Source organism: Falco biarmicus, chromosome 1 (genome assembly GCF_023638135.1).
Source record: "Falco biarmicus isolate bFalBia1 chromosome 1, bFalBia1.pri, whole genome shotgun sequence".
Lineage (NCBI taxonomy): Eukaryota > Metazoa > Chordata > Aves > Falconiformes > Falconidae > Falco > Falco biarmicus.
The window spans coordinates 112812021-112836137 of NC_079288.1; the positions used below are offsets into that span (position 1 = coordinate 112812021).

Sequence of the window (24117 nt, forward strand, 5' to 3'; positions counted from 1 at the left end):
CGTGTCAAACACGCGCATTTCTTTCCCTTCTCATTCCTCTGAACAAGGCAAGGTTGTATCAATCTGCCTATCCATACTTTCACCATCTGTGTGAAATGGAGTATGTTTGCAAAGCGCACTGTGGTACAGATAAGCTGCTTTCTCCCTTCCTTCCTGCACCTGAAGTCCAGATGGGTAAATCTTTGATGCAGACATGAGCTGCGGAGGCTGAGGAACAGCAGCTTCTCCTAAGCAGGATGTCAAGATAAGCTGGTAAACTAAAACTTGAACTTCTTTCTGTGATCACACTTGACAACACAGAAGAGAAAGCAACGTTTGGCTTGAAGCATATGAAGAAACTAAAACTTCCACTTGCAGATTTTAATTACTTAATACCTGAAAGGGTGTGGAAAGTAAAAAATCTTAATTAATGTTCTTATTCAAGATACATTAATAGGATAATGAAAAGAAAAAGGTTTATTTACTGGTATTTATACTGTGTCTGCTAAGTCTGCCATTGTTTTCTTCTTTAGTTCTGTATAATTTTAAGGCAGCAGCACAGCAAGCTGAATCCTGATGTGACCTTACGTGCCTTGCTGTTCAGCTCAGTGGTTTCCCTGTAGAAACAGAAACTGACACTGCCTTGCTTGAATTTTCTTCAATCAATACGAGTGTGGCACAATACAAATTATACAGTAGAATAGTATTAGAGAAGAGCTTATCTATTGATACAGATGGATAGAGAAACCAGTTTTTATCTAAGAGCTTTCAAAGTATTATTTACAAGTGAAATGGGACCCCATGGAATCAATTGTGTGTTTTGTTACTTTTTTAGATGCAGACATCCTTTTCAGCTGGTTTTAGCAGTGTAGAATTCCTTCGTATAAAAGTTCATAGAGTTATTTACTGTTACTGTACATCTAAAATGTAGCTATATAAAAATATTTATGCATATGGTTCTGTAGCTTTTAGAACAAACCCTCAGAGGTTATGGATTGTGCAAGTGCAAGTCTACAGCAGCAAAACTGTTAATTTGCCTGACTAGAAATATTAACCATACTATATCAAATAACTGCCAGGAACAATTCCCCACCATTCCCTGTGACTTCATTTTAATTGATTTTTTTAAACTTCCAGCTTCTGAGATTTCGTTTACTCTGACAGAATGTTTATTAAATGTGTAAAAAGAAAATTGTTTTGTAAATTGTTTCTGAGAGTGTTTTTATCTTCCATAAATTGGTGGCTCATTTAACATTTTCCATCTACCATTGTTTTCAACCCCTGTGCTCTGCCTCATTTGTTTCCTTATTGGATTTGGTGATTAAATACTGATCAGCTGCTGGTCTGATCAGCTGTGCATATTGCTTTCTTTTAAACATTGTTCATATACACCCTGAGGACAGGGTTACATACACAGTTATAAACAGAGTGTGTGGGGGTGTTTAGTGGTACCATTTGATCTGTTTTACAGATGATGGTGAGCTCGACAATGAATATTTGTAAAAATGATCATTGAAATAGACTTCTGTTACAGCAGAAATAAATGATGCACGCAGTCCAAAAGGGCTGTCAGTTGGTTGCTTTACATTGTAGCAGAGCTGTAGTTTGTGTTCAGGCCTCTGATGCTAAACAGAATATTGATAATGCTTTTATGAGGATTTTTCTGCTTTGTTCTCCCCCTCCCATATATTCAATCATAATACTGTACTGTCATGTATTACTGTATTAATAATACTGTACTGTCATGTATTGCTGTGAAGCTTCATGAAGCAACATGGAATTTACATATAAATTTAAATGGAGATTTTTCTCTTTGAAAAGCAGAGATAACTTCTGCAAATGTAATACTGCTGTTAAATGCTACCTCTGAACGACTTGAACAAATCAGGATAGTAAAGAAAATCCTCTCAGGATTTAGACTGTACTTCAATTGCAATATTAGTCTGTTTGCTGGGAAATATAATATTTTATTTCTGCATGAAACAATTATTTCTGAGTAGCCAAATCCTATGAAATCACTGGAAATTTTACAGGAACAAGAGACATCTGAAAAACTGGTACTGTGTACAGGCCCAGTCATGGGAAACATGGTGAATTCATAACTCTTGTTAGGCTGGTACAGTTGGTGGCAGGGCTGACTTCAGCACTCCATGATTCAAATTTCGTCCTTTTCTAAATCCCTTGGAATCAGTGTATTTACAGTGGTGTAAAACTGGAACATCACAACAGTAAAACATACATTTTCATTTGTTTATGCATAGTTATATATGAATGGTGCCTACTGACTCCTGTGAGACCCCCGAATAGTAATTCTAGGACTGGATTAGTCTTTTAATTGTTTTACCTCTATTTCTGAAGTACATTCAAAATGAACTGAACATTTAAATAATTCTGTAAAGTGCTGGTTCTTCCAAGGACAATTTAAATCCCTTTGTTGTTGGCTCGGGGACAGGAATGCTGGTCTGATAACAGTAAGTTCCTTTGCTGTCAAGGTTTCAAGCATACTTCTTGATACACTGAGGCTTTTTGCAGGTGTTTACAGCACGTGAGATAATACTAGTTCAGGAATACAGTTGTCATTTTAGGTATGCATTAGTAGCTTTCTGTACGCTCTGCAAAGTCACGGTAGGTAAAACTTTTCAAGGCACCTAATTTGATTACTCCCATTCATTCCTAAGCCATTTATTATCTTTTTTTTTTTTTCTTCTTTCTTCTGAAAATGCTCCTAGGGACCTTTGTTGGTCCTTAGTGACTAAATAGTTTCAAAAAATCCAGTCAGTGCCAGTTATGCATCTGAGCCACTTGATCCTTGATAATCTAAGGAGCTAGGTGTGGTCACAATGTGTATCATTTCACTTCTTTTTGAAGTGCTTGGATCTGTGGCACGTGTTCAAAGGCATTCCCTTTTTGCTTCCAACTGCTGATGAATATTTTTATTTTTTGTAATGGTTCTGTAATGTAAAAGCAGGTACCAGAACATGGTACCCATCCTTCAGTAAATGGTTGATGAGACGTGCTTATCACTATGTGTAGAAAGTGAACACAGAGGTGCTCTTCTCAGTGAAGATGGCAGCAGCTGTGGGCATGCAGAGTAGAGGAATATTAGGCGCCTCTGTCATTTTACTGATGTATTATTTGGCAGCTACAGACTTGCTCCCACTTAGAGAGATTATGAGATTTTACCAAATAACAATTCAGATTCTGGAAATGCAGTTCTACTTTGGTAGGCTTTACCCTTTGATCATCTTTGGTAATTTTACAGAATCATAGACTCAGGTAGGAAAAGGCCTTTAAGATCGTTGAGTCCAACCATTAACCTAGTATTGCCAAATCCACCACTAAGCCATGTCCCCAAAGCACCACAGTACACATCTTTTAAATACCTCCAGGAATGGTGACTCTGCCACTTCCCTGGGCAGCCTGTTCCAATGTTTGACAGCCCTTTTGGTGAAATTTTCCCTAATACCCAATCTAAACCTCCCCTGGTGCAACTTGAGGCTGTTTTTTCTTCTCCTATTGCTTGTTATTGGGGAGAATAGACCAACACCCACCTTGCTACAACTTCCTTTTATTCTTTCTCTTTTCTTTAGACTTTGCTCATGCTGTAATGTTTAGAAAATGCACCAGTGCTAGGCAATTAGGCCATATTTGTCTGAAGATCTGTGCATGCGTTTGTACATTGAATGTACATTGTACATTGAATACCGCTACTCGGGATGCTGCTGAATACAACCCTCCCTAGCCAATTCTGTACCTAGGTCTTGCAGAATCAGTGCTTCTGCATGCCCTGAGTCTGTTAAACTAGCTAGTTAATCTTGGTTAATGTCCTAGGTAGCTCTTTCTTCTGGCCCTGGTAAAACAGCTGGGTACAAACTAGGACTGAAAGCTTGGTAACTTCAACTATATGGTTGACCTTTATGATCTTAAAGGTCTTTTCCAACCTAAATGATTGCATGATAAATCAGTCTTCAGTATACCATGGGAAGAAGCATTTACACCATCTAACCTCAGTGCCCAAGTTAGATTTCTGATGGAGTTTAAATACAAAGCCCTCCTAACATACACGTTTAAGTTATATGTCTTAATGTTAAGAGGTCAAATATCCTTCCCCACCAACACACTCTGTTTAATAAAATAGGTATTGATAATAATTTCTTGCACATATATTATTAGTTTTGTAGACATAGGCTCAAAATAATTTGTATTTATTCTATAGTTTGAGCAGCTTTTCAGATTTTTCTACATTCATAATTTCTCAGCACAATTGTGTTTCATAGTTATTTCCTGAAAATTATTTCCCTCTGGTTTTTTTTTTTTTTTTATGAAAAAAATATTAGCCATGGTAACTGCAATAAACATGTTTGTATAGAAAATGGTAAAATTTCTATCAAATGGGGTTTGCGTCATTAGCTGTCAGGGCTGAAGAAGATGAGTAGTTAACTGAGTAAGTAGTGTGTAACATTATCATTGACGGAACATTTCTTACCATTAAGCCTTCAAACTCTTACTCAGCTGTCAACACATGGGCACTTTCTGGAGCCAAATTCTCTCATGCTGTGCACTGCCTGCAGCTCGCCTGAAGCTCAACTTTGACTAAAAGTGTTGATTTCGCTTCTTTTAGCCTTGTTCTCATTTAGCATTAAAACCTGCTTAGAGTTTGCCTTTTATTCTGTAAAGTACACATGCATGTGTCATCCCTCGCACACTTCTGATGTGAAGTTAAGGCGCTCAAAAGATATGCCTGTAATCTTAATGAATAATTGATTAGAAAGGAGTCTGGCAGTGTTAATTGTGAGGTGCAGCTGAGTGAATGCCAAAACAAAAGCTCTTCTAAATGTTTCCGAAAACCTTGTAAAGTCTTTAGCATTGAGCAACAGGGTCAGTGCACTGAAGTGGAATTTAAAGGAGGTTCTTGAATGTAATGGATTTTGACTTCCCTTTGTCATGTGCCTCAGTGCATCATTGATTGAGCACTCATTTGTTAAATCAGCTGTATTTTTTGCCATTTGTCAGAGCATAGACACTTACTGCAGCCTTTTCCCCTTTAAACACGAGTTTCTTGTCTTAATAAATCACAGGCGTAAATTAGTTTTTATCTAAGGTGGTCAATTTTTCAAGCAGAGAGGTGTGTGAAGATGGTCACAAGGAGACACATTGTGAGCTTTTATTTTCTTAACTATTAGCAGAAAAGGGAAAGACCAGGGATACATTTTAGCTGAAACATCGATAATTCATGTCTTTAAATTCAGCTCCCAGCAAAATGCTCAGGAATGATTTTATTTGGAAAGGTTTAAATGGTGTGCATTGAAAGAGCAGTTCAAGGCAACCACTGTTCAGTTGATTCTTTAAGAAATGAGCAAAGGAAACCTGAGGGTTAAGGAACAAGCAGCGTACTGTAGGTTTGCAGTGATGAGAGATGCTAACTGATGAGTGGAAAGGCTAATTACCTGGAGTATGCAGGAGCACTGTAGGTGCCGTGCATACCTGATTAGAGCTCTGACAGCAGGGCAGAAGAAAGAAGACCTTGAGAATGTGCCAAAAATATCCCTTTATATAAGCAGATGCTATTACCCTTGGAAGAGAATAGTCACTTATCCGGAATGGTTATTGCTGCTAGTAATAAGTATTCTATGGATGGGCCATCTACTTCTGAGAAATGTACATGTACGGTATTTAATACAGCAATTACTTGTCAAATCTGGAAATGTTCATCTTGATGCTTTGTGCTTGCTGAATAAATGACCAAATCAGATTTATTTGCCAATTGTCATTGCAGCTCAGGGTCTAAGAGTAGTCAGTAGTTGGGAGAGACTGAAGACAAGCTAATGTTTGGAGTTTTATCAATGTAGATGCTAGTAGTGAAGTTAGAAGGTGTTTCTTGGTCTCATCATTAAGTAAGAGTTCTTAAAAAAAATTTGTATCTATGACCAAAAAATGCAGAGAACCTCAGTGTATAGGCTGAAGTGTTATGTATGCTTGGAAGACAGGTCTTTGGCGGATTATACTTTTAATCTTTTTGGAAAGATTTTGAGGAGGGGGAAAAAAAGAAAGAAAAGAGACGAACAGAAAGTAAAGAGACTCGAGAAGGCTAGGGAAAAGCCAATCATTTTGACAGAAGAACTGAAAGCTTCTCAATAGCATAGAGTAGCACTGTGATTACCTAGGTATAATTACAGTGAAGAAGAATGAAGAAACAATCCTCAGCTCTGACACTTACCTCCCTTTTTTGAATCAAACCTTTCTGTAAGATGGTGCGCTTTTTTTTTTTTTTTTCCTTCCCCTCTGGGAGGAGCTGTAAATGCTCAACACCTTCAGGCTTGATCCGTGATGAGCAGCAATGTAAATTTTACCACAAAGTTGCTGGCAAGTAGAATGACAGTGCATTTTCTTGTATTGTGGTGAATCACGATAAGAAATTTAATTGTGGCCATGACTTGATAAATATGTTTTGCTTTGCTGCAGTAACACCTGCTAACATTGCAGAGAAGGTGGCTCCACTGCAGCAGAGCCCCTTGGTTCCAGACTCACTTACTCTACAGGTAGCTTGCAACTTCAGCAGCTGCTTTCACTTCTGATACTGTCAGGTGCTTCGGGACAGTTTCCTTTTTTCTCTCTCTGGCTCCCTAGGCTCTATCAAAAGTGTGAATCTGAAACCAAACAAAATAAAGCTTCAGTCCACATCTTTGCTCAGCCCTTTACATGTACATTTTGCTGTTTTGAGTTCTTTTAAACTGCAGCTATCAGAAAGAATAAAATAGTGCATCACCTAGTAAGAGTACTGAAGTGAGCATCCAAGCAATTTTCTTCTTCCCTGAAGCCAGACAGCCAAAGCTTTTTATTACTGACTGACTGAACTTCCTATGTCTGTCTGTCGAGGTTGCTAGGCCACCTTGTTGTCATGATTGTGATGTTAGAGGCTTTTGATTGTAGGCAAACCAGAAATCCTAATTTAAATATAATATTTACATTTAAAAACCCCTCTTACATAAGGTATGTAAAAAATAACCCAGCAGGTTTGGGGTGTGTGTGGGGGGGGTGGGGGGGTGGGGGTGTCTGTGTGTGTGTCAAGCTCTAGTAGGTATCTGGCAAACTGATCCTGGAACTCTTTAGTTCATATACTGTCTCAGTAAAACAGTGTGGTTAAAAAAAGTATTTGAAGTCTTTAGCTTGCAGCTCCTTCACAGCACCAATACTGGGAACGACCGTCTCAAGTTATTATTACTTTTAGCCTACAGGATGTGTATTTCTGCTCTGTGTATGAGCTAGGCTGATGTCCTTTGTGTCTGATCCAGAAATGAGAGGGGTGATGGCATTGTTGCCTTTTAATACTAAGGTTGATTTGCCCACTGCAGTGTTAGGCAAACCTGCATTATGTGCATTTGCATTGCGTATAATTGCTTTATAGGTAAAAGAAACAGTTAATGTGTAATTGTAAATAAGCAAGGCAGTTATTTTTTTGACTCTTACCACCTGTGTGAGAGTATGCAGCAAAACTTCAGGAAAAAAAAAACCACAAACAACCAGGAAACTGAGTTTTTTTTTCACATGGAAATTACACTTAGAACAAAAAGGGTTGATAATAAACTGGTGGTAAGTAAACTGGTGGGTAAGGATCCCCTCTCAGATGAAACATACCTTTCATACCTAGGCAGCCAGGAGCTGTTGTAGCTCTCATTTGGAAAGTATCATCTGCAGAATGCAAGCAGAATCTGTATTTAACACCAAGGTGAGGCTATTTAACCCTTCCATGTTATGGGTATTAAAACTGCCCCGTAACTGGTAACTCTTGGTTACTAACAGCTAATACTGAGTTGAATGACAGGTTGTTTTTTTTAATTTTCAAAATGGTTACAGCTGGTAGATTGCAATGATTTGTAATGCTAATTATTAGGTTGCATATAATTGATTTCTGTTACATTAATGAGACAAACAGTGCATCTGAGAACAAATTTGAAAATCAGGTGAGTTGTTCATCATAGGTTAAATCTTGATGCTGTCTCCATGATTTCCATATTCAGGGTAGAGATCACAGGTGATTTACATATTCTGCAACTTCTGTGGAGAAGTCCTGTTTGTTGCCTACCAGGTGAAACAGTTTATGCAAAGTGTTTGGCACACAAAACAGACACAAGTGAATCTCTTGTTGGTCAGAAAATCCTAGAAATCCTCAGTAAAAATTAAGGGTCTTAGGGATATATTTTGTCCCTTCAGCTAATGAGGTTCTGTGAATGTGTGTGGCATGTCATTTAACCAAGTACAAGGGATTTCAGTTTTAAAAAGAATGTATTCCACTTGTGGAACGAGAATTATTCTGGATGCAGAGGACTGGGGCCTTTAGAAATTTAAGTACACAAATGGTCTAATCCCGTACTGTGAACTTCCAGCCTTGCAGTGATTCTTTGGGAATAGCTGGGGAAAAGCCTGAGGAGTCAGAAAGGAGCTGCCTAGGGAGCTGAGATTCCCTGGGGACAGAGTAGTCTGAAGGCTCCTGCCCTGAAAAGGGGAAGGCAGAAATATTGGACGACATCTTTTAGCTGTTTCTTTGTTTTACCTCCCATAAAGTAGGAAACACCCTCCAAGTTAGTATTATCTTGCCATTTGAGCTCTTGGGAGCTCAAATCAAAAAAAGCCTTTCTTGTGGGGGCTGTGAGGGAAATACATTCTCTTCATTTGGTTCCAGCCTCACATGCCAGCTCCCTTCCCTGCCTAGGCAGTCTCTGCCAGACTAGGACTGTTTTGTTTTCAGAAACAATTTTCCCCCTCTGGAAATATTCTGTTATGTTACTGAATCAAAGATCCGCATTTCAGGGCAGATGATTTAAATGCAAAGCCGGTATTCATATCAGACAGGGGAAAAGCAGGCTCCTTGTGACGGCACGCTGGAGTGGCATAACCCATACAGGAAATGGAAGTACAAAGCCAAGTTTTATTTGCTACCTCCCCCCCCCTTTCCTTTCTTTTCCTTTTTCTTTTAAACAGTTCTTTAGGCTGTCTGCCTGAGTTTTTACCTTTCTACAACTGACCTGTTCCAGTACCCCCTGAGTGTGCCGCCTTTACTGTTCCCAGGTAGACTGTGACATGCCATCTTTGTCAAAGGACACTCACCAAAAAGCTCGCTGCAGTGGACATGGGCTTCTGTGCCTGTTGCTGTACTCAGCCCCATGGCAGTACCCTGCCTCTTGCTGTGCTCCAGTGATGTGAGTGATGCTGGGCAGCCCCAGAGTCTTCCTAGGTGGCACTCCTGTCTGCTTCCAAGGGCAAATGGTAGATGGGAGCCAGGCGGTGTGGACTTGTGGAGCTGAGTTTCAGGGAGGTGAATTTTCCTTGGACCTGCCAGCTTAAAAATCAGTGTAGGCAGAGCTCTTTTGATGTGACAGCACTGTAGATTCAACCAGTTTCCTGCGTGCTTCAAAGCAGTTGTCAGTTTCTTCGGCAGGTAGAATGAGCGATTTAGGATGCTGTGCTGAGGGACAGGCTGCTCGAAGCAATACCTTAGCCAGTAGGTCATCTGTGACTGGAGCGATAGCATGCAGTTGAACAAACGCACCATTCTTTTGTCTTGAATGTGAGATCTGCATCTGTATCTAGTGGATAACATGAAAAAAACATCTTTGAAGCAGATGGTTAAAAAAAAAGAATTACAACATGCTCAGATTCGTGTTGCATTGATAACAAGAACAGGGGGTTTGGCCCATTCTACTACATGTGAACAAACCCCTGCATTTTCTTGTTGCAGGTGTGTGTATTGAGCACATTAAAATGTGTATTAAGCAGATTGTGTACTCCACGGGGATATCCAAAACAACCCAGAAGTTTTATGCTGTCAGTCCTTTGTTTGGCCAGTAACTACAAGAGGGGTGGCTGAGCACTTCCAAAACCACAAGAACATGTCCGTAGGAGAAAAGCAGCAGTTTTTATGGGTTGTATAAATTGATGAGATGAATAATAATCAATCTAGTCATGCTGATGTACATTTGGAGTTAGAATTGAGACATTTTCTGCTATAAAATAATCTGGTAACACTTTAAACAGAATAGTTTCTTTTGTGAGTAAATTATCTTAATTTAATCAGTTAATTTAAACAGAATCCCATTTCTGTGATTTGGGGTTTTTTTAACCTTAGTGTGCTATAGTGTGTACTTGTAATTTTTGAGGCAGTTATCTGCCACAGAAAGGTGGTTTATGGTCCTTTTTCCTTATTTGCAGTCATTATTAACATGTTCAACCCATGAATGTTCAGCGATTTATGCACAGTTCAGTTCAACTGAGTATTATAATACCCCATCAGTTCAACTGAGTATTATAATACCCCATTCTAACCATACAAAACAGTTATCACAAGATAACATTAGGCCAGAACACTCAGTAGGCTGTTTAAATTGTATTATTGATTGCTACTTTGAAGATTTTCCTCAGTTGTGTTTAAACCGTGTGCTTTTCTTTGCTACTGGCTTCTAGAAAGGATGGCCTGGCAACATAATTTGAATTGAGATGTCTTGCTTTTGATGCCTGGTTTGAAAGTAAGTGCTTATATAGTTTCATTTCTTACACAAATCGCCTAGTTCCAGGCTTTTTGAAGACAAGGCTGTATCCTCAGTTACATCTTCCAAAGTGGAGAATGTTTATGCATCTACTATGGAAGTTAATGTTTTTATTAATTAGTTTTACTAATGCAGGACTTATTCTAGAATTTATGCAGATGTAGAAGGCAGGAAAGATTTGGGTTTACAACTGGGTTTTCAATCAGTTTAGTTTGTGTGTGTCCTGTAGACATTTTGTAGTCTGCCACCCACCCTCCCCGGGGGGTGGATTGGTAGTATACCAGCTGGTGTGTTCTGTTTCTAAAATGTGAGATAATCACTTCCGTAAGACTACAGTCCTAATGTCTATAGACTTGTTTGGAACACTGAAAAGAAAGAATAGATACAAGAATCACCTCTTTTTTTTAAACATTATCAACTCATTTATTAGGATCTGTGTGTTTTTTTAATAAGACCATTGCTTTCATTGCCTGGGTGTACATCTCTTTGCATGCATTAAGTTTCTTCATCAAGAACAATTTTATTTGGGACTGAACTTGCTGGATTCCTAGGAAAACAAAGCCATTTTTTTCCTCCCTCTATTTAAACCATGGTATTTGACTCCTCTTGAGTATGTATTCATTATCTTAAAATAGAAACAACCTCCTCTCTCTGTGCTCGGAATCAACATTATTGTTGAATTCCCAGGCCTAGGAGAATACTGGTTGCATTACAAGCAAATAATTTTCCACTCTGTATGGTGGAAGAAACTGTCAATTAGTATGAAAAGGGTTAATCATATTACTCCTTTCTAAATACCCCTTTGTTTTGTCTGTCCTGTGTTTGCAAAAGAAGACACAATGGAATGGCAAACCTGTGTTTTTGTCCCTTTTCAAAAATCCCTGACAAGCCCACGACACAGGCTACTGCTGTAGCTGTACATTTCTATTCATTATTGATGACTTGGGGCCAGGCAGGCAGCACAGAACACAAGCAATATAGATTACCATATTGGGGGCTGGGTTTGGGGGGGGGTTGTGTATACGTGTGCGTGCACACACACGTGTGTGTGCATTTTGGTTGGGTTTGGCCTTTGAAATACTCAATTCTGACAGGAAATCCTATCTGGAAATAATAGTGGAAACACATTGAATGAGCTTTTTGATACATTTTAGTAAAACAGTTTAGGGCACTTAGACTAAAGGAGAAAAAGAATGTATGAGTGAGCTCACCCTCAACCTAATTATTAATAGCTTAACTTCCCAGCAGACTTGGAAATGATCCTGAAGGGTCCTGAGCATCATATACCCCAGGGGATTTGGAGGGAATTTCTCACCTTACAGAGTATAGTTAGCACCTTGGCTGATGAGACGTTTTCCTGGCAAAACCAACTTAAGCTGTCTAATTTATCTATAACAACAGTTATAGCTGAACAGTGCTATTGGTTTGATTTAAGGAGGGGATGGTAACTCATTTCATGTATACCACAGACCAAACCCACAGTCTGGGTGAGTGTGAGACTCATGGCAGCACTTTAGTGATGTTTTAAGTGGTATTCCTGAACAGCAGGTCACCAAGAGACCTTTGCAATGCTAAGAAAGTGTTTTACTACTACTGATACATAATTAACCTTAGAGGTTTTTATTGGCGCAACACTCCTGACCGTTATATAACGTTCTTATTTTCTTCTGTATGTCAAAGCGGGGTTGTACAGAGCTTTGCACTTGCACTGTTTGAGGTTCTTGAAAACATGAAGGAAAATGAGGGACCTAGGAGTTTATTTAAACATAGTGTTTATGTTAACAAAATGAAATGTGCTTTGGTTCATATGTTGGTGGTGTATTTATACATAAACTGTTCTACTTAAATAGTTTTCAGTTACAAGGAAAGCTAGAAATAAGTAGAATCAGTTTTGATAACTGCTTGTAACTACTCATTTCTGTAGTGTTTGTAATAGCTTTTCCCTTAGGTTTCTGCACCTTTTTCCCTTATACTTCTGTTTTCTTTCACACAGCTGATTATCATGGCAGGAAAAAGATAATTTACACTTAATGCAGAGCTTACTGTGTTAAATTTTTTTTTTAAAGAAAACATTCAGTGGAGTAAAATACTGAGTGCTAGAGCGTGAATGGGTCTAGCTTGTAAGGAAGGAAGGAAGAGGCTTGTAGGGACCTTGCTGTGTTGGCTCTCTGGCTTCAGACATCACTATTTCAATTCAGTTTACATGTAGAACCCTTTGAAAACTAGAGCATAAAAACTGCTTTCTTTTGTTTTGGGAGGGAGAGGTGAGAAGCCATTCCAGTGGAAGAGGGACACTTTGCTATTCCAAAAAGCAGTATCAGTGAAAGCAGAATGTTTGCTTACCATTTCTATGGTTCTGGTTTCTCTTCTTGTGGCTTGGTACTCCTTAATGTATTTCAAAAGACAGAGTGAACTGTATGGCTAATTTTAACAGTACAACAACTTCTGTTTTAGGAGGAGGCTCTTTTCCCTGGAAGGTCCCACAGCACCATCTAGTGTGCCATCCTTTCGTATTGCCAGTGGTTTTGTGATAGCAGAGGTGCTGGGGCTGGCACCTTTTGCTAGGTAAAGTCAACTTAGTTATTAACATTAAAATTTGGTGGTTACTCGACATAGATCCAAATACAGAAGAAATTTAGATCCTTGGTAACTTTCTTCTGCAGGAAAACGGACTTAAAATTTTAGAAGAAAAATACCTTTTCTTCTAAAATGTATGTTAACTGTATTTCTGTTCTCTATGCACAAAACAAAGGAGAAATTGTGGTACGTCCTTAACACTGCACTAACATACCTTTCATCTAATGCACATTCCAAAGCACCTAACAGTGAGTTTGTTATATTCTTATTGTACGTTAAACCGTTTATTGAGAAAGGGCCATGCCTGTACCTACAGATACCTTTACTCCAAGCTGTGTGTCTTTCCTCCTCAGCCCCGCTGGGGTCGTGGTGTGGGAACCTGCCTGTGTTGTAGAAATTACAGGATTGTGTTGAAGTGATTTTTGCAAAGACAAGGGGATTAGTCTGAAAAATGAATGAGTGTGGACAATTGAGAAGTTCCTTTTTGGCTTTTTTTCTAAGGAAGGCCCACCTCATGGCAGTGTATAAATTCAGTTCCTATGCTGACATGCAGAATTATAGTGGTCTTGTTCTCTGCTGATACTGCATGAAAAATAAATTTGAATAGGAACAGACAATGGTTTAATGAGCTGGAATTTGGAAAAGTATCGTGCATATGAAGAAGTTTTAAAATATCCTCATGGAGGTGGGAGGTATAGGAGAGGAAGTCTTGAGGGCAGGAATGATGGTCAACAATAAACAGCCGAAGAGGAAATGGGAAACAGTTGGAGCTACAGGCTCGGCGGTATCATTGAATGCAGCAAAGATGTTAACAAAACAGCTGACTGGAACGTGTTGCCTGAGAGAGACAACAAAAAGTTGCAGGAAGGCATTACAAGTTTGGGTGGGGAATGTGGCTTGATCCCATTCCCGACACATGAACAAAGGCCCACCAAAATCTCCTTTGGTCATGCACAGCGCTGCTGAGCTGCTGCAGTAGCAGGAGGTCACAGCACTTGCAAAGTATGGCCAGAAGCAGTTTCTCCAGCAGCTCGCCCCAACCCATTGTAGGAACTATTCCATGCGCTGGCAGACAGCTCCCACATAGCTGAATTTCATTTAGGTTTTCTTAAAATACTGATAATATAGGTTACGAGGTTTCATGATGTTTGATGAAAGCACTCATTTCCAACTCTGATTCAGACTTTTGTTGTATTTTGTGCATCATTCCAGATACTATTCCAGTATCACCTGCAAAGCCCCAAGAAGTTTTTATAGTTGCTTTAAAACTTCAGAGTCCTTACTACTGTGTTCTGAACTATATGAGAAGAAAATGTGTAATGTGCTGAAGATGCCCTCTGCTGGGAAACCAGGCAAACTAGGCTTACATAGAGTTTTACCTTTCCGAAGTACTCTTTTCCTACTCCTGGTTTAACTCTCAATCCGATACTGGAACCTCAACCTTACTGAAGAAAATACTTTCTCTTTTTGGTTTTATTCTTTACACTCAATCTGTAACAAGTGTAATAGCGTTACTGCCAGTAGTTAATATCACTTTATTTCTTAGTTTCTAGGTTCTGTTGTGTTGGAAGAACCAAATTCTGGCTGCATTGCTTTTCATTCCATTTTGATTTCATACTTGCAAAAAATGTGTGAGGGGAACATCTGCAATTAGTAATTATTAATAGATAATGGAAATGCTTTTGACTTCTACTATTATCTGATGCTAGTGTGCTTTTTAATATTACTTTATCTCTCTTTTTTTCATTTCTTTACTTTTTTCCCTTTTTTTTTTAAAAAAAAATAAATTTCCCACGGTAGAGGCCATGGGGTTGACACAACATAACGTAGGTGGTACAATGTCTGGAACGATTCACAGTAATCTCACAGTTGGTATGAAATCTGGTTTACCCTCTGATAAAGCAAAAACCATTTGGACATACTGCTTCTAATTTTACAGTTTTGTTATTAAAATCCAATGTTGACCTGATTGGATGAGTTGCAGCTATTGTTGCGGTACCTATTTATAATTATAGTTGAATTAGGGTTATGTAGAATTGTATTTTCAATTTTGTATTATAGTTCCTTGCCTTGGCGTTGTATTTATGAATTTGACAAAAAATGTGTGAATTTAACTTCATGCCCTTTTCACTATGTTTTCAGATTTTTCGTTTTATTTATTAGGGGAATGATGAGTGTATTTAGCATCCTAAAAATCATAAATTCATAAGCCTTTGTTCTTCCCAGAATTCATATCAGTCATTTGATATAAAGCAGGACAATAAAGAAGTAAATTACATAATTTATTCTGAAGTCCTACAGTTGAATAAGCCATTTCAGAACCAGCAATGTCACTGGAGTAGCTGACAGAAGAGGGACCTGTGGTAGGAGACTTTTAAAGGCCTCTGTTTTGCACCTGAAATGATTTTGAAAATAATTAAATTGGAAGACAAAAGGCAAGTGATTATTTGCAATCAGGAACTTCTGTGATATCCATGGAGGAACAACACAGGGATGTTGAAGTTTCATCGTGGCACAATGACTGAAATTACAAGGACACCAGAAGGTGCAGTGCCAATTTAATCTCTTGAGTTTGCAAGAGGTAAAACCCCAAAACTTACGTCATTTACATGGACATGAAGTTTGAAAGGGATGAAAAGCTATGTTTTATTGTGGAAATAGAGTTCCACGTCTCATTCCACAAAAATTTGTGACCTGCATTGTCAGCTTTAAATAGGAACAAATGAACAGCACAGTTTGCTTAGCCATGCTTACAGAAATACTAAAGACTGTTTAAAGAACCCAGAAAAAGGTTGTCTCAAATAGGCTCCTGCAGCCACTTGATCCAAATACGAATGTGCTGAAATGTTTTCCGAACAGCTTCAGTTTACAGGCTTGAAATCATCATGTTAAAATAGTTTAGTACTTGAAAACTGAGATATGGAAAATTCACAGTTGCCTATGCAAGCCTGTTATCAGGCCCTTCTCTGTTAGAACCTCTCTTTCATGCGGCACGTGCTGATGGTTTTGCAAGAGCTTGCCTGGTCCCAACCTGACTTTTAGTGTTTTTTTCTCTTCTGGTTTGGAACAAACTAAGTCTATGTAGTGTAGGGGTTTTTATCTTGTTCTGTGGTGTCTGTTGAGAGGTTCTGCATGGTTCCAAAAAAGGTAAGTTGCAAGGCTCTGTTTTGAAATGTAAAACGTTATAAAGTTGTCTGCAGATTTGTCAAAAAATAAAGTGAAATATATGTATTTTTTAAAAAAACACACGTCCAAGCCCAAAAGCAAGGAAACAAAAGATGTAAGAAAAAATAGAAGTATATGTTTCAAGGCAAAGTCTCTGTCATGTAACTGGAAAACCTACACAGATGTTATTGGGGGGGGAACAGGCTGGGTTTTTTTGATTGCTCTTTCTTTCCAAAAAGTGCCAGTGACTCTTGAAATAAAACCATATGAGAAATACTGCTGTACACAGATGAAGATTGAGTTTCAGTTCTCATTCATGCTTGTCTTCCGATAAAATTATCCAGAGTTCATGGTAATTTTTCTCGCACTTTACCATATCAGTAGTAGTGGAAATGCTGCCCAGTTAACTTTTTACTAATTTTTATTCAGTTCATAACATAATGCTGCTTATGCTTTTGCTCCTTTTGTGGCTTGCTCTGATGAAGCGTTCAAGAACATCTGTAGAGTTAAGCAGAAGTAGATAATGGATTTCAGAGAATACACATTTGTTCAGAACCTTGATTACAAAACCCTTTTTTTTTTTAAATTTATTTCTAGCCCTACTTAAGACAAGTCATGCATGACTTTGGTTAAGGTTTTTTTTTTTCACTAATAATTGCCACATGCGTGTTATACTGATGACCTGTAAGAATGAAGAAAAATTGCATGGGAAATTTGTGGGTAAAGGAAACGAAGGAAAGTTCACATGTATTTCATGCCTCATTACCATAATCCTTACTCGTCTTCTACCATGTGTCCTTCTGGATCTGTGCCCACCTTCTTACAATTTGCATAATTTCTTAATGATTTGCCATCATAGTTTCAAATCCATTATGTTACTTCCTTTTGCTGTCTGATTTGGCAGCCAATTACATGTATTGATTCTACATATTCTTTTGGAGAATAAACACTTTTTAATATCTGCTCAACAGCAATGCTGTACTGGATGAAACCTATAGAAAACCTCTTAACATCTTTACCTGTACAAGGCAAGTAACAATTAAATGGATCTCCAAGTATGTCGTTGCTGTTAAAGTGTTCGTTTATGCACATGCTCACACACACAAACCTGTATTTAAACTCTCTTAATTAAGACATGTTTCATGATCTTTGCTGTAAAAAGAAATCTGTTTAACAGTTATTTGACTATTCAGACTCTTGTGTTGTATCAATTTCTCCGGTCAGACTGAGATTTTTTTTTCTTCCCTTCCAAGTAAAATCATTGAAATATATTCAATCAGTCTTTCACATCAGAGGTGTAAATGGATTTCTTGAAAGTTTTTCTGCTGATAGCAAACGGCAGTCACTTTACAACTTTGACTCCGTTGTGGGCAGCAGTCGGAAAGCTTAACACTCCACCCGAACTTTGAAGATGCTAAAACTGTGTAATGACCTTGCATTCTCAAGGGCAGATGCTCAGCTTCAGCTGGAAGTGCTAAGCTACAATCTGTTTATCTCCTACTCCCATGTATTTCACAGCACTTACCTGGAAAGCAAGGCAGGGAAAAGCGTAGTCAAATTCAGTTATTTTTTTCTCTCTGATGGTGTTAGTGTCCTGTGGACTTAGAAGCAATAGTCTTTTTAAAAATTTTTAACTCCCTTTGCACTTTTCAGCCTGTCATAGTCTCAGAAAGCTGCACTGCCCAGGTGGCCACTGCCAGAATACACTTGTCTTTGTGAAGCCTCTGCTAGTGCGTGAGCTGGACTGTGCAGGGTAACTGTTTTCCTTCCACCTTTTCTTTATTCTCAGTGAATTGGATTTTGGGTTTGCCTTCAAAACCTAAATTTCATCTGTACTTTCTATCAGCAGGCTTTAGACTCATGTGCTTTATATATTATTCTTTAGCGGTTATGACTTGGGATGCGTCACATAACGCTTATGAGCATATTGAGGAGCATGTTTCTAATGAAGGGGTAATGTGTTGAAGCAAGGCAGTCTGTGCAAGGAAAGGTAAAACCTTTTGTTAGACAGATACACTGTAGTCTTGTAAAGCCTTCTTCAAATCTGGAACAGAAACCCTAAAAAGAAGGGCTTTTGCATATAAAAGAACATCAGTGTTTTCAGGTAACATATAAATGGGCTTTACATGCCCCAAATTTGTTCTTTACCAACTCTATCACTTGGTCTGGTAACAGATTTCCCTCCCCTAATAAGTCTTGCCTTGCTTGTACCCATAAACGACCAGAGTCACCACAGCACCACCGGCTGAAAAAAACCCCTTTGGTTTTAATGTAATCCCTATGGTTTTTCAGACAGGTGCTCCTTATCAAAATGAAACATTAACATAAAATTACTCTGATTCAGCAACAGCATCTATTTTTTAATATGAACTTGGCTGTTCTGTCAGGTGGTTTTTAGCTTCCCAGGGAATTGCGTATGTGCTGTAAATGGGAGAATTCAAACTTGTAAATAATTTCTGTGGTAAGGCAACAGGACACTTGCTTCTGATTATGAAGATCACCAGGCTTAATAGCAAAATTTTGGAAATACCTGCTAGAATTGACCTTTTGAATGCTGAGTCTTCTACAAGCTCAGTCAGGAATCTGTTTATGTAGTATACCAGGATTCTCTTCCTCTCCACTTACAGAATTATGAAGAAGTGTTACTGTCACAGAAATAAGGTTTCCTTTTGTGACATAACACTTTGAATTAGCAGTGGCTGTTGCCCATTGTGTTAATATCACTAAGCTTCTAAAGCAAATACATAATAAGTCCCAGGACCCATCCTAAAGAGGAAGGATACCACCTTTATTTATCAACAAGATACAGGGGAAGGCTGTTTGTTCTGGGTTTTTTACCTTTGTATTTTTTTGTAATGTATAAAAGTGCCGTGAAACGTACTGAGCCATGAAGTGCGTAAGAAATGACCAATAGTACTGAATCAATTCCTTCAGATTTGGAGGAGAGCTGGCTGCACTCACCAGCTGGCAGCGTGCTCTCTTCTCCCTACACTCAATGTTTGTTTGGAGTGTAGGATGCTTTTGATGTCTCACCTCCAGCTCCATCCATGCTCCTCTTTGCTGCTGCGAAGGTCTGAAGACGGAACCCTGCTGCAGCGCTGTTCTGCCGTCCCAAAATTACAGGGTTCTTAGGGAATACTCTGGCACTTGGTAATATTTGAGCTGCGCAGTGTAGTTGTTGGTGGGGAAAGGAGAAGAAGGGGAAAGTCTGGCTCATTTGTTCTTAGTAGCGGCGCTGGAATTTGTTCATTCTGATGAAATGACTGTGTTGCATCCATATTCTACAGATCTTACTGTCAGTTCTCTGTTCTCAGCATCACAGATGCTACTGTAGACATGTGTTAGTTCAGCTCATTGTGCCTCCTCCCTTACTCAACTTTTGTTTCTTCCTCTACAGCCCGTATACTTAACACCTATATTTCTTTATAACTGTTGTCTGCATTTTGGTCTAGGCCTCCTTGTAAACAGTGAGTGACTCCCTGAAGCAATTCTTATTGTATCTACGGCTTTTCTTTCTGGTCTTTTATGATCTATCTCAGCTGTGACATTTGAAAAAAGATAAATGATTATGGATAGCTAGGCTGTGGGGCAGTCAGATATGGCATATATTATTTATTTCAAAATATATTTTTAAATTCTGCAGAGCCTTCAAGTTGCACAGCTTAACTGTTGCCTCCTCAGTCCTTCTTGTCTGCTCTCATTTGTGGCATTTACTTGTTGCAGTTTTTTTAAGAGCGCAATAGGAACTCTCGGTGTCAAATGGGCTGTCTGGATTCGTGACGTTTTGTGGACCCAGAAAGCAAATACAAATCTAGTCATATAAGTTTTTTCTTTATATTAGCTTCCAAAAGATTGAAGTAAAGCTGTGTTACTTTCTCAAGGTTAAATGAAAAGCAGGGGACAACTGCTTTTTTTTTTAATTGTTTTTTACTTGGAGCTAAAATCAGAAAATAAGCATCCTTTTAGACGGATGTGAGCAAGTTTTGGATTTTTGTCCTTTAAAAAGAATGTTTGTGAATAACTGAAATACTAGTTATTCTTGAGACATATCTGGATGAACATGTCTGGTCTTGACTTAGAGAACTTCTGAGCAAGCTTTGTGAATTAACATGCATTTAATGATAGAATTTTATTAAGCAATAATAAAATATTGAATTCAGATGGAAGGATGATGGGGAATTGCTCTTTGCAGCTATGAAACTGATGGATGTCATGTTAACTCCCAACCCAAACAACTCATTTTAGGATTTGCTCTCGTGGAACTTAAAATCCTCTATTTTGTCCAATCATCAGCTTTAAACCTCTTCCTTGTCAGTGAAGACAACAAATCTTTTTGCTTGCATCTGCCTGGGGGATGTGGAAAGCTGAGGTGGTCCTGTGTGATTAAATTAGATGAAAGACTCGCCTTCTACCAGTGAGACGCAAGGTCTAATCAAGTGAAATGAGTTTTGAGATCTCAGCTCATTTCCTTGGGGAATATCAGTTTACATTACACAGTCGTGACACCTAATTCATCATGGTTGATGCAGCTTTTGCTCAGAAGAGGACCTGGGACTGGGTAGCATGGGACTGGATCACAAGTCTCCCCCTAAGGAGAGGAGCAGCTTAGTGAAGTTAAGATGCAGCATAGCGAGGGAAGAGCTGCAATATGGTTTTCAAAATAAATTATCTATACTGTATATTGGATCTTTCAGAATAGAGGCGCATAGGTGCAAAATGGGGAAAGCTAGAGGTAAAAAAAGATACTTTGTACTGTGTATGGCTTATAAAATGATCGGCATACAGATGTTAAAGAACATGCCTAGTGAAGAACAAAGTTGAACTTCTTGTTACTTAATTTCTATGATGTTGAATGATGTCTGCGTATTTCCATGCGCTAAGGTACAAGGAAGTAAAGGCTATTCTGCTTCCCTGACTAACAGACTATTTTTGTTTCTTTTGTTTTTTCCAGGGCATTGTAATAACTCCACTTCTGCTTTTGCTTTTTGTAAGTATCTTGATCTTAAAATGTCTTTTTACTGGGTAATCTTGCACCTATTAGACCGCATATTTAAGATATAAATTTGGGTGATTTAACAATGCTTAAATAATGAGGAAGATTTTTCTGGTCAGTATTTTAAATAAGCTGCCTTCCATAAAGGCCATCAAAGCATGTCACAGTGAATGCAAACGCTACCTGCACCTCATTCTGAGAGGACCAGACCCCATTACTCTTGCAGAATTGTAAAACCATATGCTATTAGGCTGGGTAAAATACAAACACTTGCCAGGTAAGGTGATCACTCAGGAGATCTCTTGGAGAGCTTTCACATACACGAGCTGGATGAAATTGAACTAGTCCAAAATGTATGACAGGCCAGTTGAGAAGGCACTGTTCAGGTAAACTGAGCCTTGCTCTTGGACATCTAAGCCCATGGGTATTTTTGTGGTAGAAGCTAGTGACATAGCAGCAGCAGCAAGACAAATTACTGGAGCCCCTGTGTATCGCTAAATATGATGCTGCTTTGTTCCTGTTCCAAGATTTCTTTTTCAGTTGTTACGTTTTCAGTCAGGGCCTTGGTTCCTTACAGTTCATAGTAGAAGGGCAAGGAGAAGACAGTTTTATTTCAGTCAGGGCCTTGGTTCCTTACAGTTCATAGTAGAAGGGCAAGGAGAAGACAGAGTTTTATTTTCATGTTTTATAAAGATATGGGTGTTAGCCAGCAAACAGTGAAGGTTTTAATAGATGGATAGTGATGCTTTAGTGAGTCCCTTGTCAGTTAGGAAGTCTTGGTGCTTGAGGATTTGCTGGCAGAAATGCTATGATGTGGTGCAAGTTACTGAGGACTGCGGCTTTGTGAAGAGCAGGGAAATCGGGTGAAACACTTCAAGGATTTCAGGGGAGGTACACGTTGTCTTTTATGTTTATCTTACTAATGGCATTGTATGTAAGCCAGCACATTGGAAGGTGGGGTAAATGTGAAGTTAGCCTGAAACAATTTGTTAGTGGCATGCAAGTGGCATGCTGTTTATGGTAGGGATGCTCGAGCCGCATATGTATTGTATACAAATACAGCAGTGTCTACTAAACTGGGATAAACAGTACTGTGAGAGTGGTTGTAACATTATCAACTGCTGCTTCAGTAAATCTGTGTTGGGAAGATTTTTTACTGTAACAAATTGTAATCCATCTGATGTAGCTATGTTTACACCAGAACTGCTTTGACCATATCGTATATATCCATACACACCAGCAAAGCTTTCTTGATATGATTGGGACCATAGACTTACTGTAGGTTGAAAAAGATAACTGTTCTAAGAAAAATGGGAGTTTTGTTATTCTTGCACTGAACTCATTGATTCCAGATGGTCTGCCTCACTGTTTTCCTGTACTCTTCCCTCCTGTATGGAGATGCGTTTCTTCCACAGGCGCTCACCCAGATCTGTGCCTGTGTTCAGGTGACTGAAACTTCAGCTCTTGCTTTTGCTCACTGACAACTTTCACCCTGCTATACCTTGCTGAGTTTTGGTGCCCTACATAGCTAAAAGGGATATTTTCTGTAAAACTGAAATGTTAAGGAATGATCTGCATACTTTTTAAAGCAAGATAAAGATCTTTCCTTTGGTGACTTTATAGAATCATATAGGTTGGAAAAGACCTTTAAGATTATTGAGTCCAACTAGCACTGCTGAGCTCACCACTAAACCATGTCCCGAAGCACCACATCTACATGTCTTAAATACCTCCAGGGATGGTGACTCAACCACTTCCCCAGGCAGCTGAGATACTCTGTCCCATAAATTGCAGTTTTCACTGTTACCTCTCAAAAGAAGTGATAAAACTTCGTGTGCAAGAACAGGACGGCAAAGCGTATGCCTCTGTTCTTCCTGCCAGCCCTGGAGACACTTGTATGAGAAGCGCGTAAAATGCACATTAATTGTTGTGCAGTTTCTAACATGACTCAAAGCTGCTGTTCTTGTGGAAAATACACACATGAATTATTTTTTCATTGGAGTGATAAACAAACTAGTCAGGGGATAGGGGGAAGTTACAAAACCTGCAGGTTTTGTCACAATGCCCAAAACTTGAGAACTTCTCTTGGGGTATATAAATATTTAAAACTTCTTGAGGTCTTTCCTGAGAACTTGACACATGAAGAGCAGCCGTTCTGGTCAGCCCAGCAGCACATCTTACTATGATGGGGTCCACCTTCTCTGAAAGTTCAGTGTATCCAGTGCTGGGTATTTAGGATAGTGAACTAAATGTGCACACCCTGATGCACGTTCCTGTATCCTGGCAGTCAGTGGTTTGTACTGCTGAATCCTTTTTTTCTTGTGAACCTCTAAAGTTCCTTTGAGTTTCCTTGATACCTCTGGCCTCTTCACCATGTGGTGGATTCAAGCACACATTTCACAAGCTTCTGTTTGTTTACAACTTGCTGCTTGATCATTTCATGTGGTACTGTGGAGTGAGAAACACTGACCAGTAATTTCCTGGTTATCTTTTCTGGACCATTCCTGAGTTTAGTCATGCAGCTTAGCCTTAATGCTTAGTTAATAAAGGGTGGAATTTTCAGCTTTCAAGATAAAGCTGTCCCTTACCTCAGCAGTAGTTGAGCTGGGCTTCTGGATACCATTCAGGGACCTTTGAAGTCAATGCTTTCAGTGAATTTTAATTCCTGGATTTGGTACTTAGGAGCATTAACTCTTCACAGAGTCATACTGTAATAGTCTGGATACTATATAGTATTAGCGATCCTGTTAGTCTCCCTGTATACACTGAGAGAAATACCCTTAGTGCTGCCAGAAATAAATTACATTGTTGTCTGTTAGCTTGGTTTTGTTACGTAGCTTAACCTGTGGAAGTGACGATGGG

At 38.9% G+C, this 24117-nt stretch overlaps 1 protein-coding gene across 11 annotated transcripts in view; it reads left to right on the forward strand.

The window, feature by feature from the left end:
- The window catches only part of SLC10A7 (solute carrier family 10 member 7), a 153994-nt gene that overhangs the window by 79773 nt on the left and 50104 nt on the right, over positions 1–24117 (forward strand). For 8 of the 11 annotated variants that reach the window (XR_008825824.1, XR_008825829.1, XM_056361625.1 and 5 more), the window contains one exon: positions 21214–21249. The exons of 2 other annotated variants lie outside the window; for them this stretch is intronic. Coding sequence is in view for 5 of the 9 variants with exons in the window: in XM_056361625.1 (XP_056217600.1) it covers positions 21214–21249 (36 nt within the window). In the remaining 4 variants the exon portion in view is untranslated. Of the gene's footprint in view, positions 1–17233; positions 17255–21213; positions 21250–24117 lie in introns of those variants that run through there. One more of the 11 variants, XM_056361636.1, reaches the window with a different exon arrangement.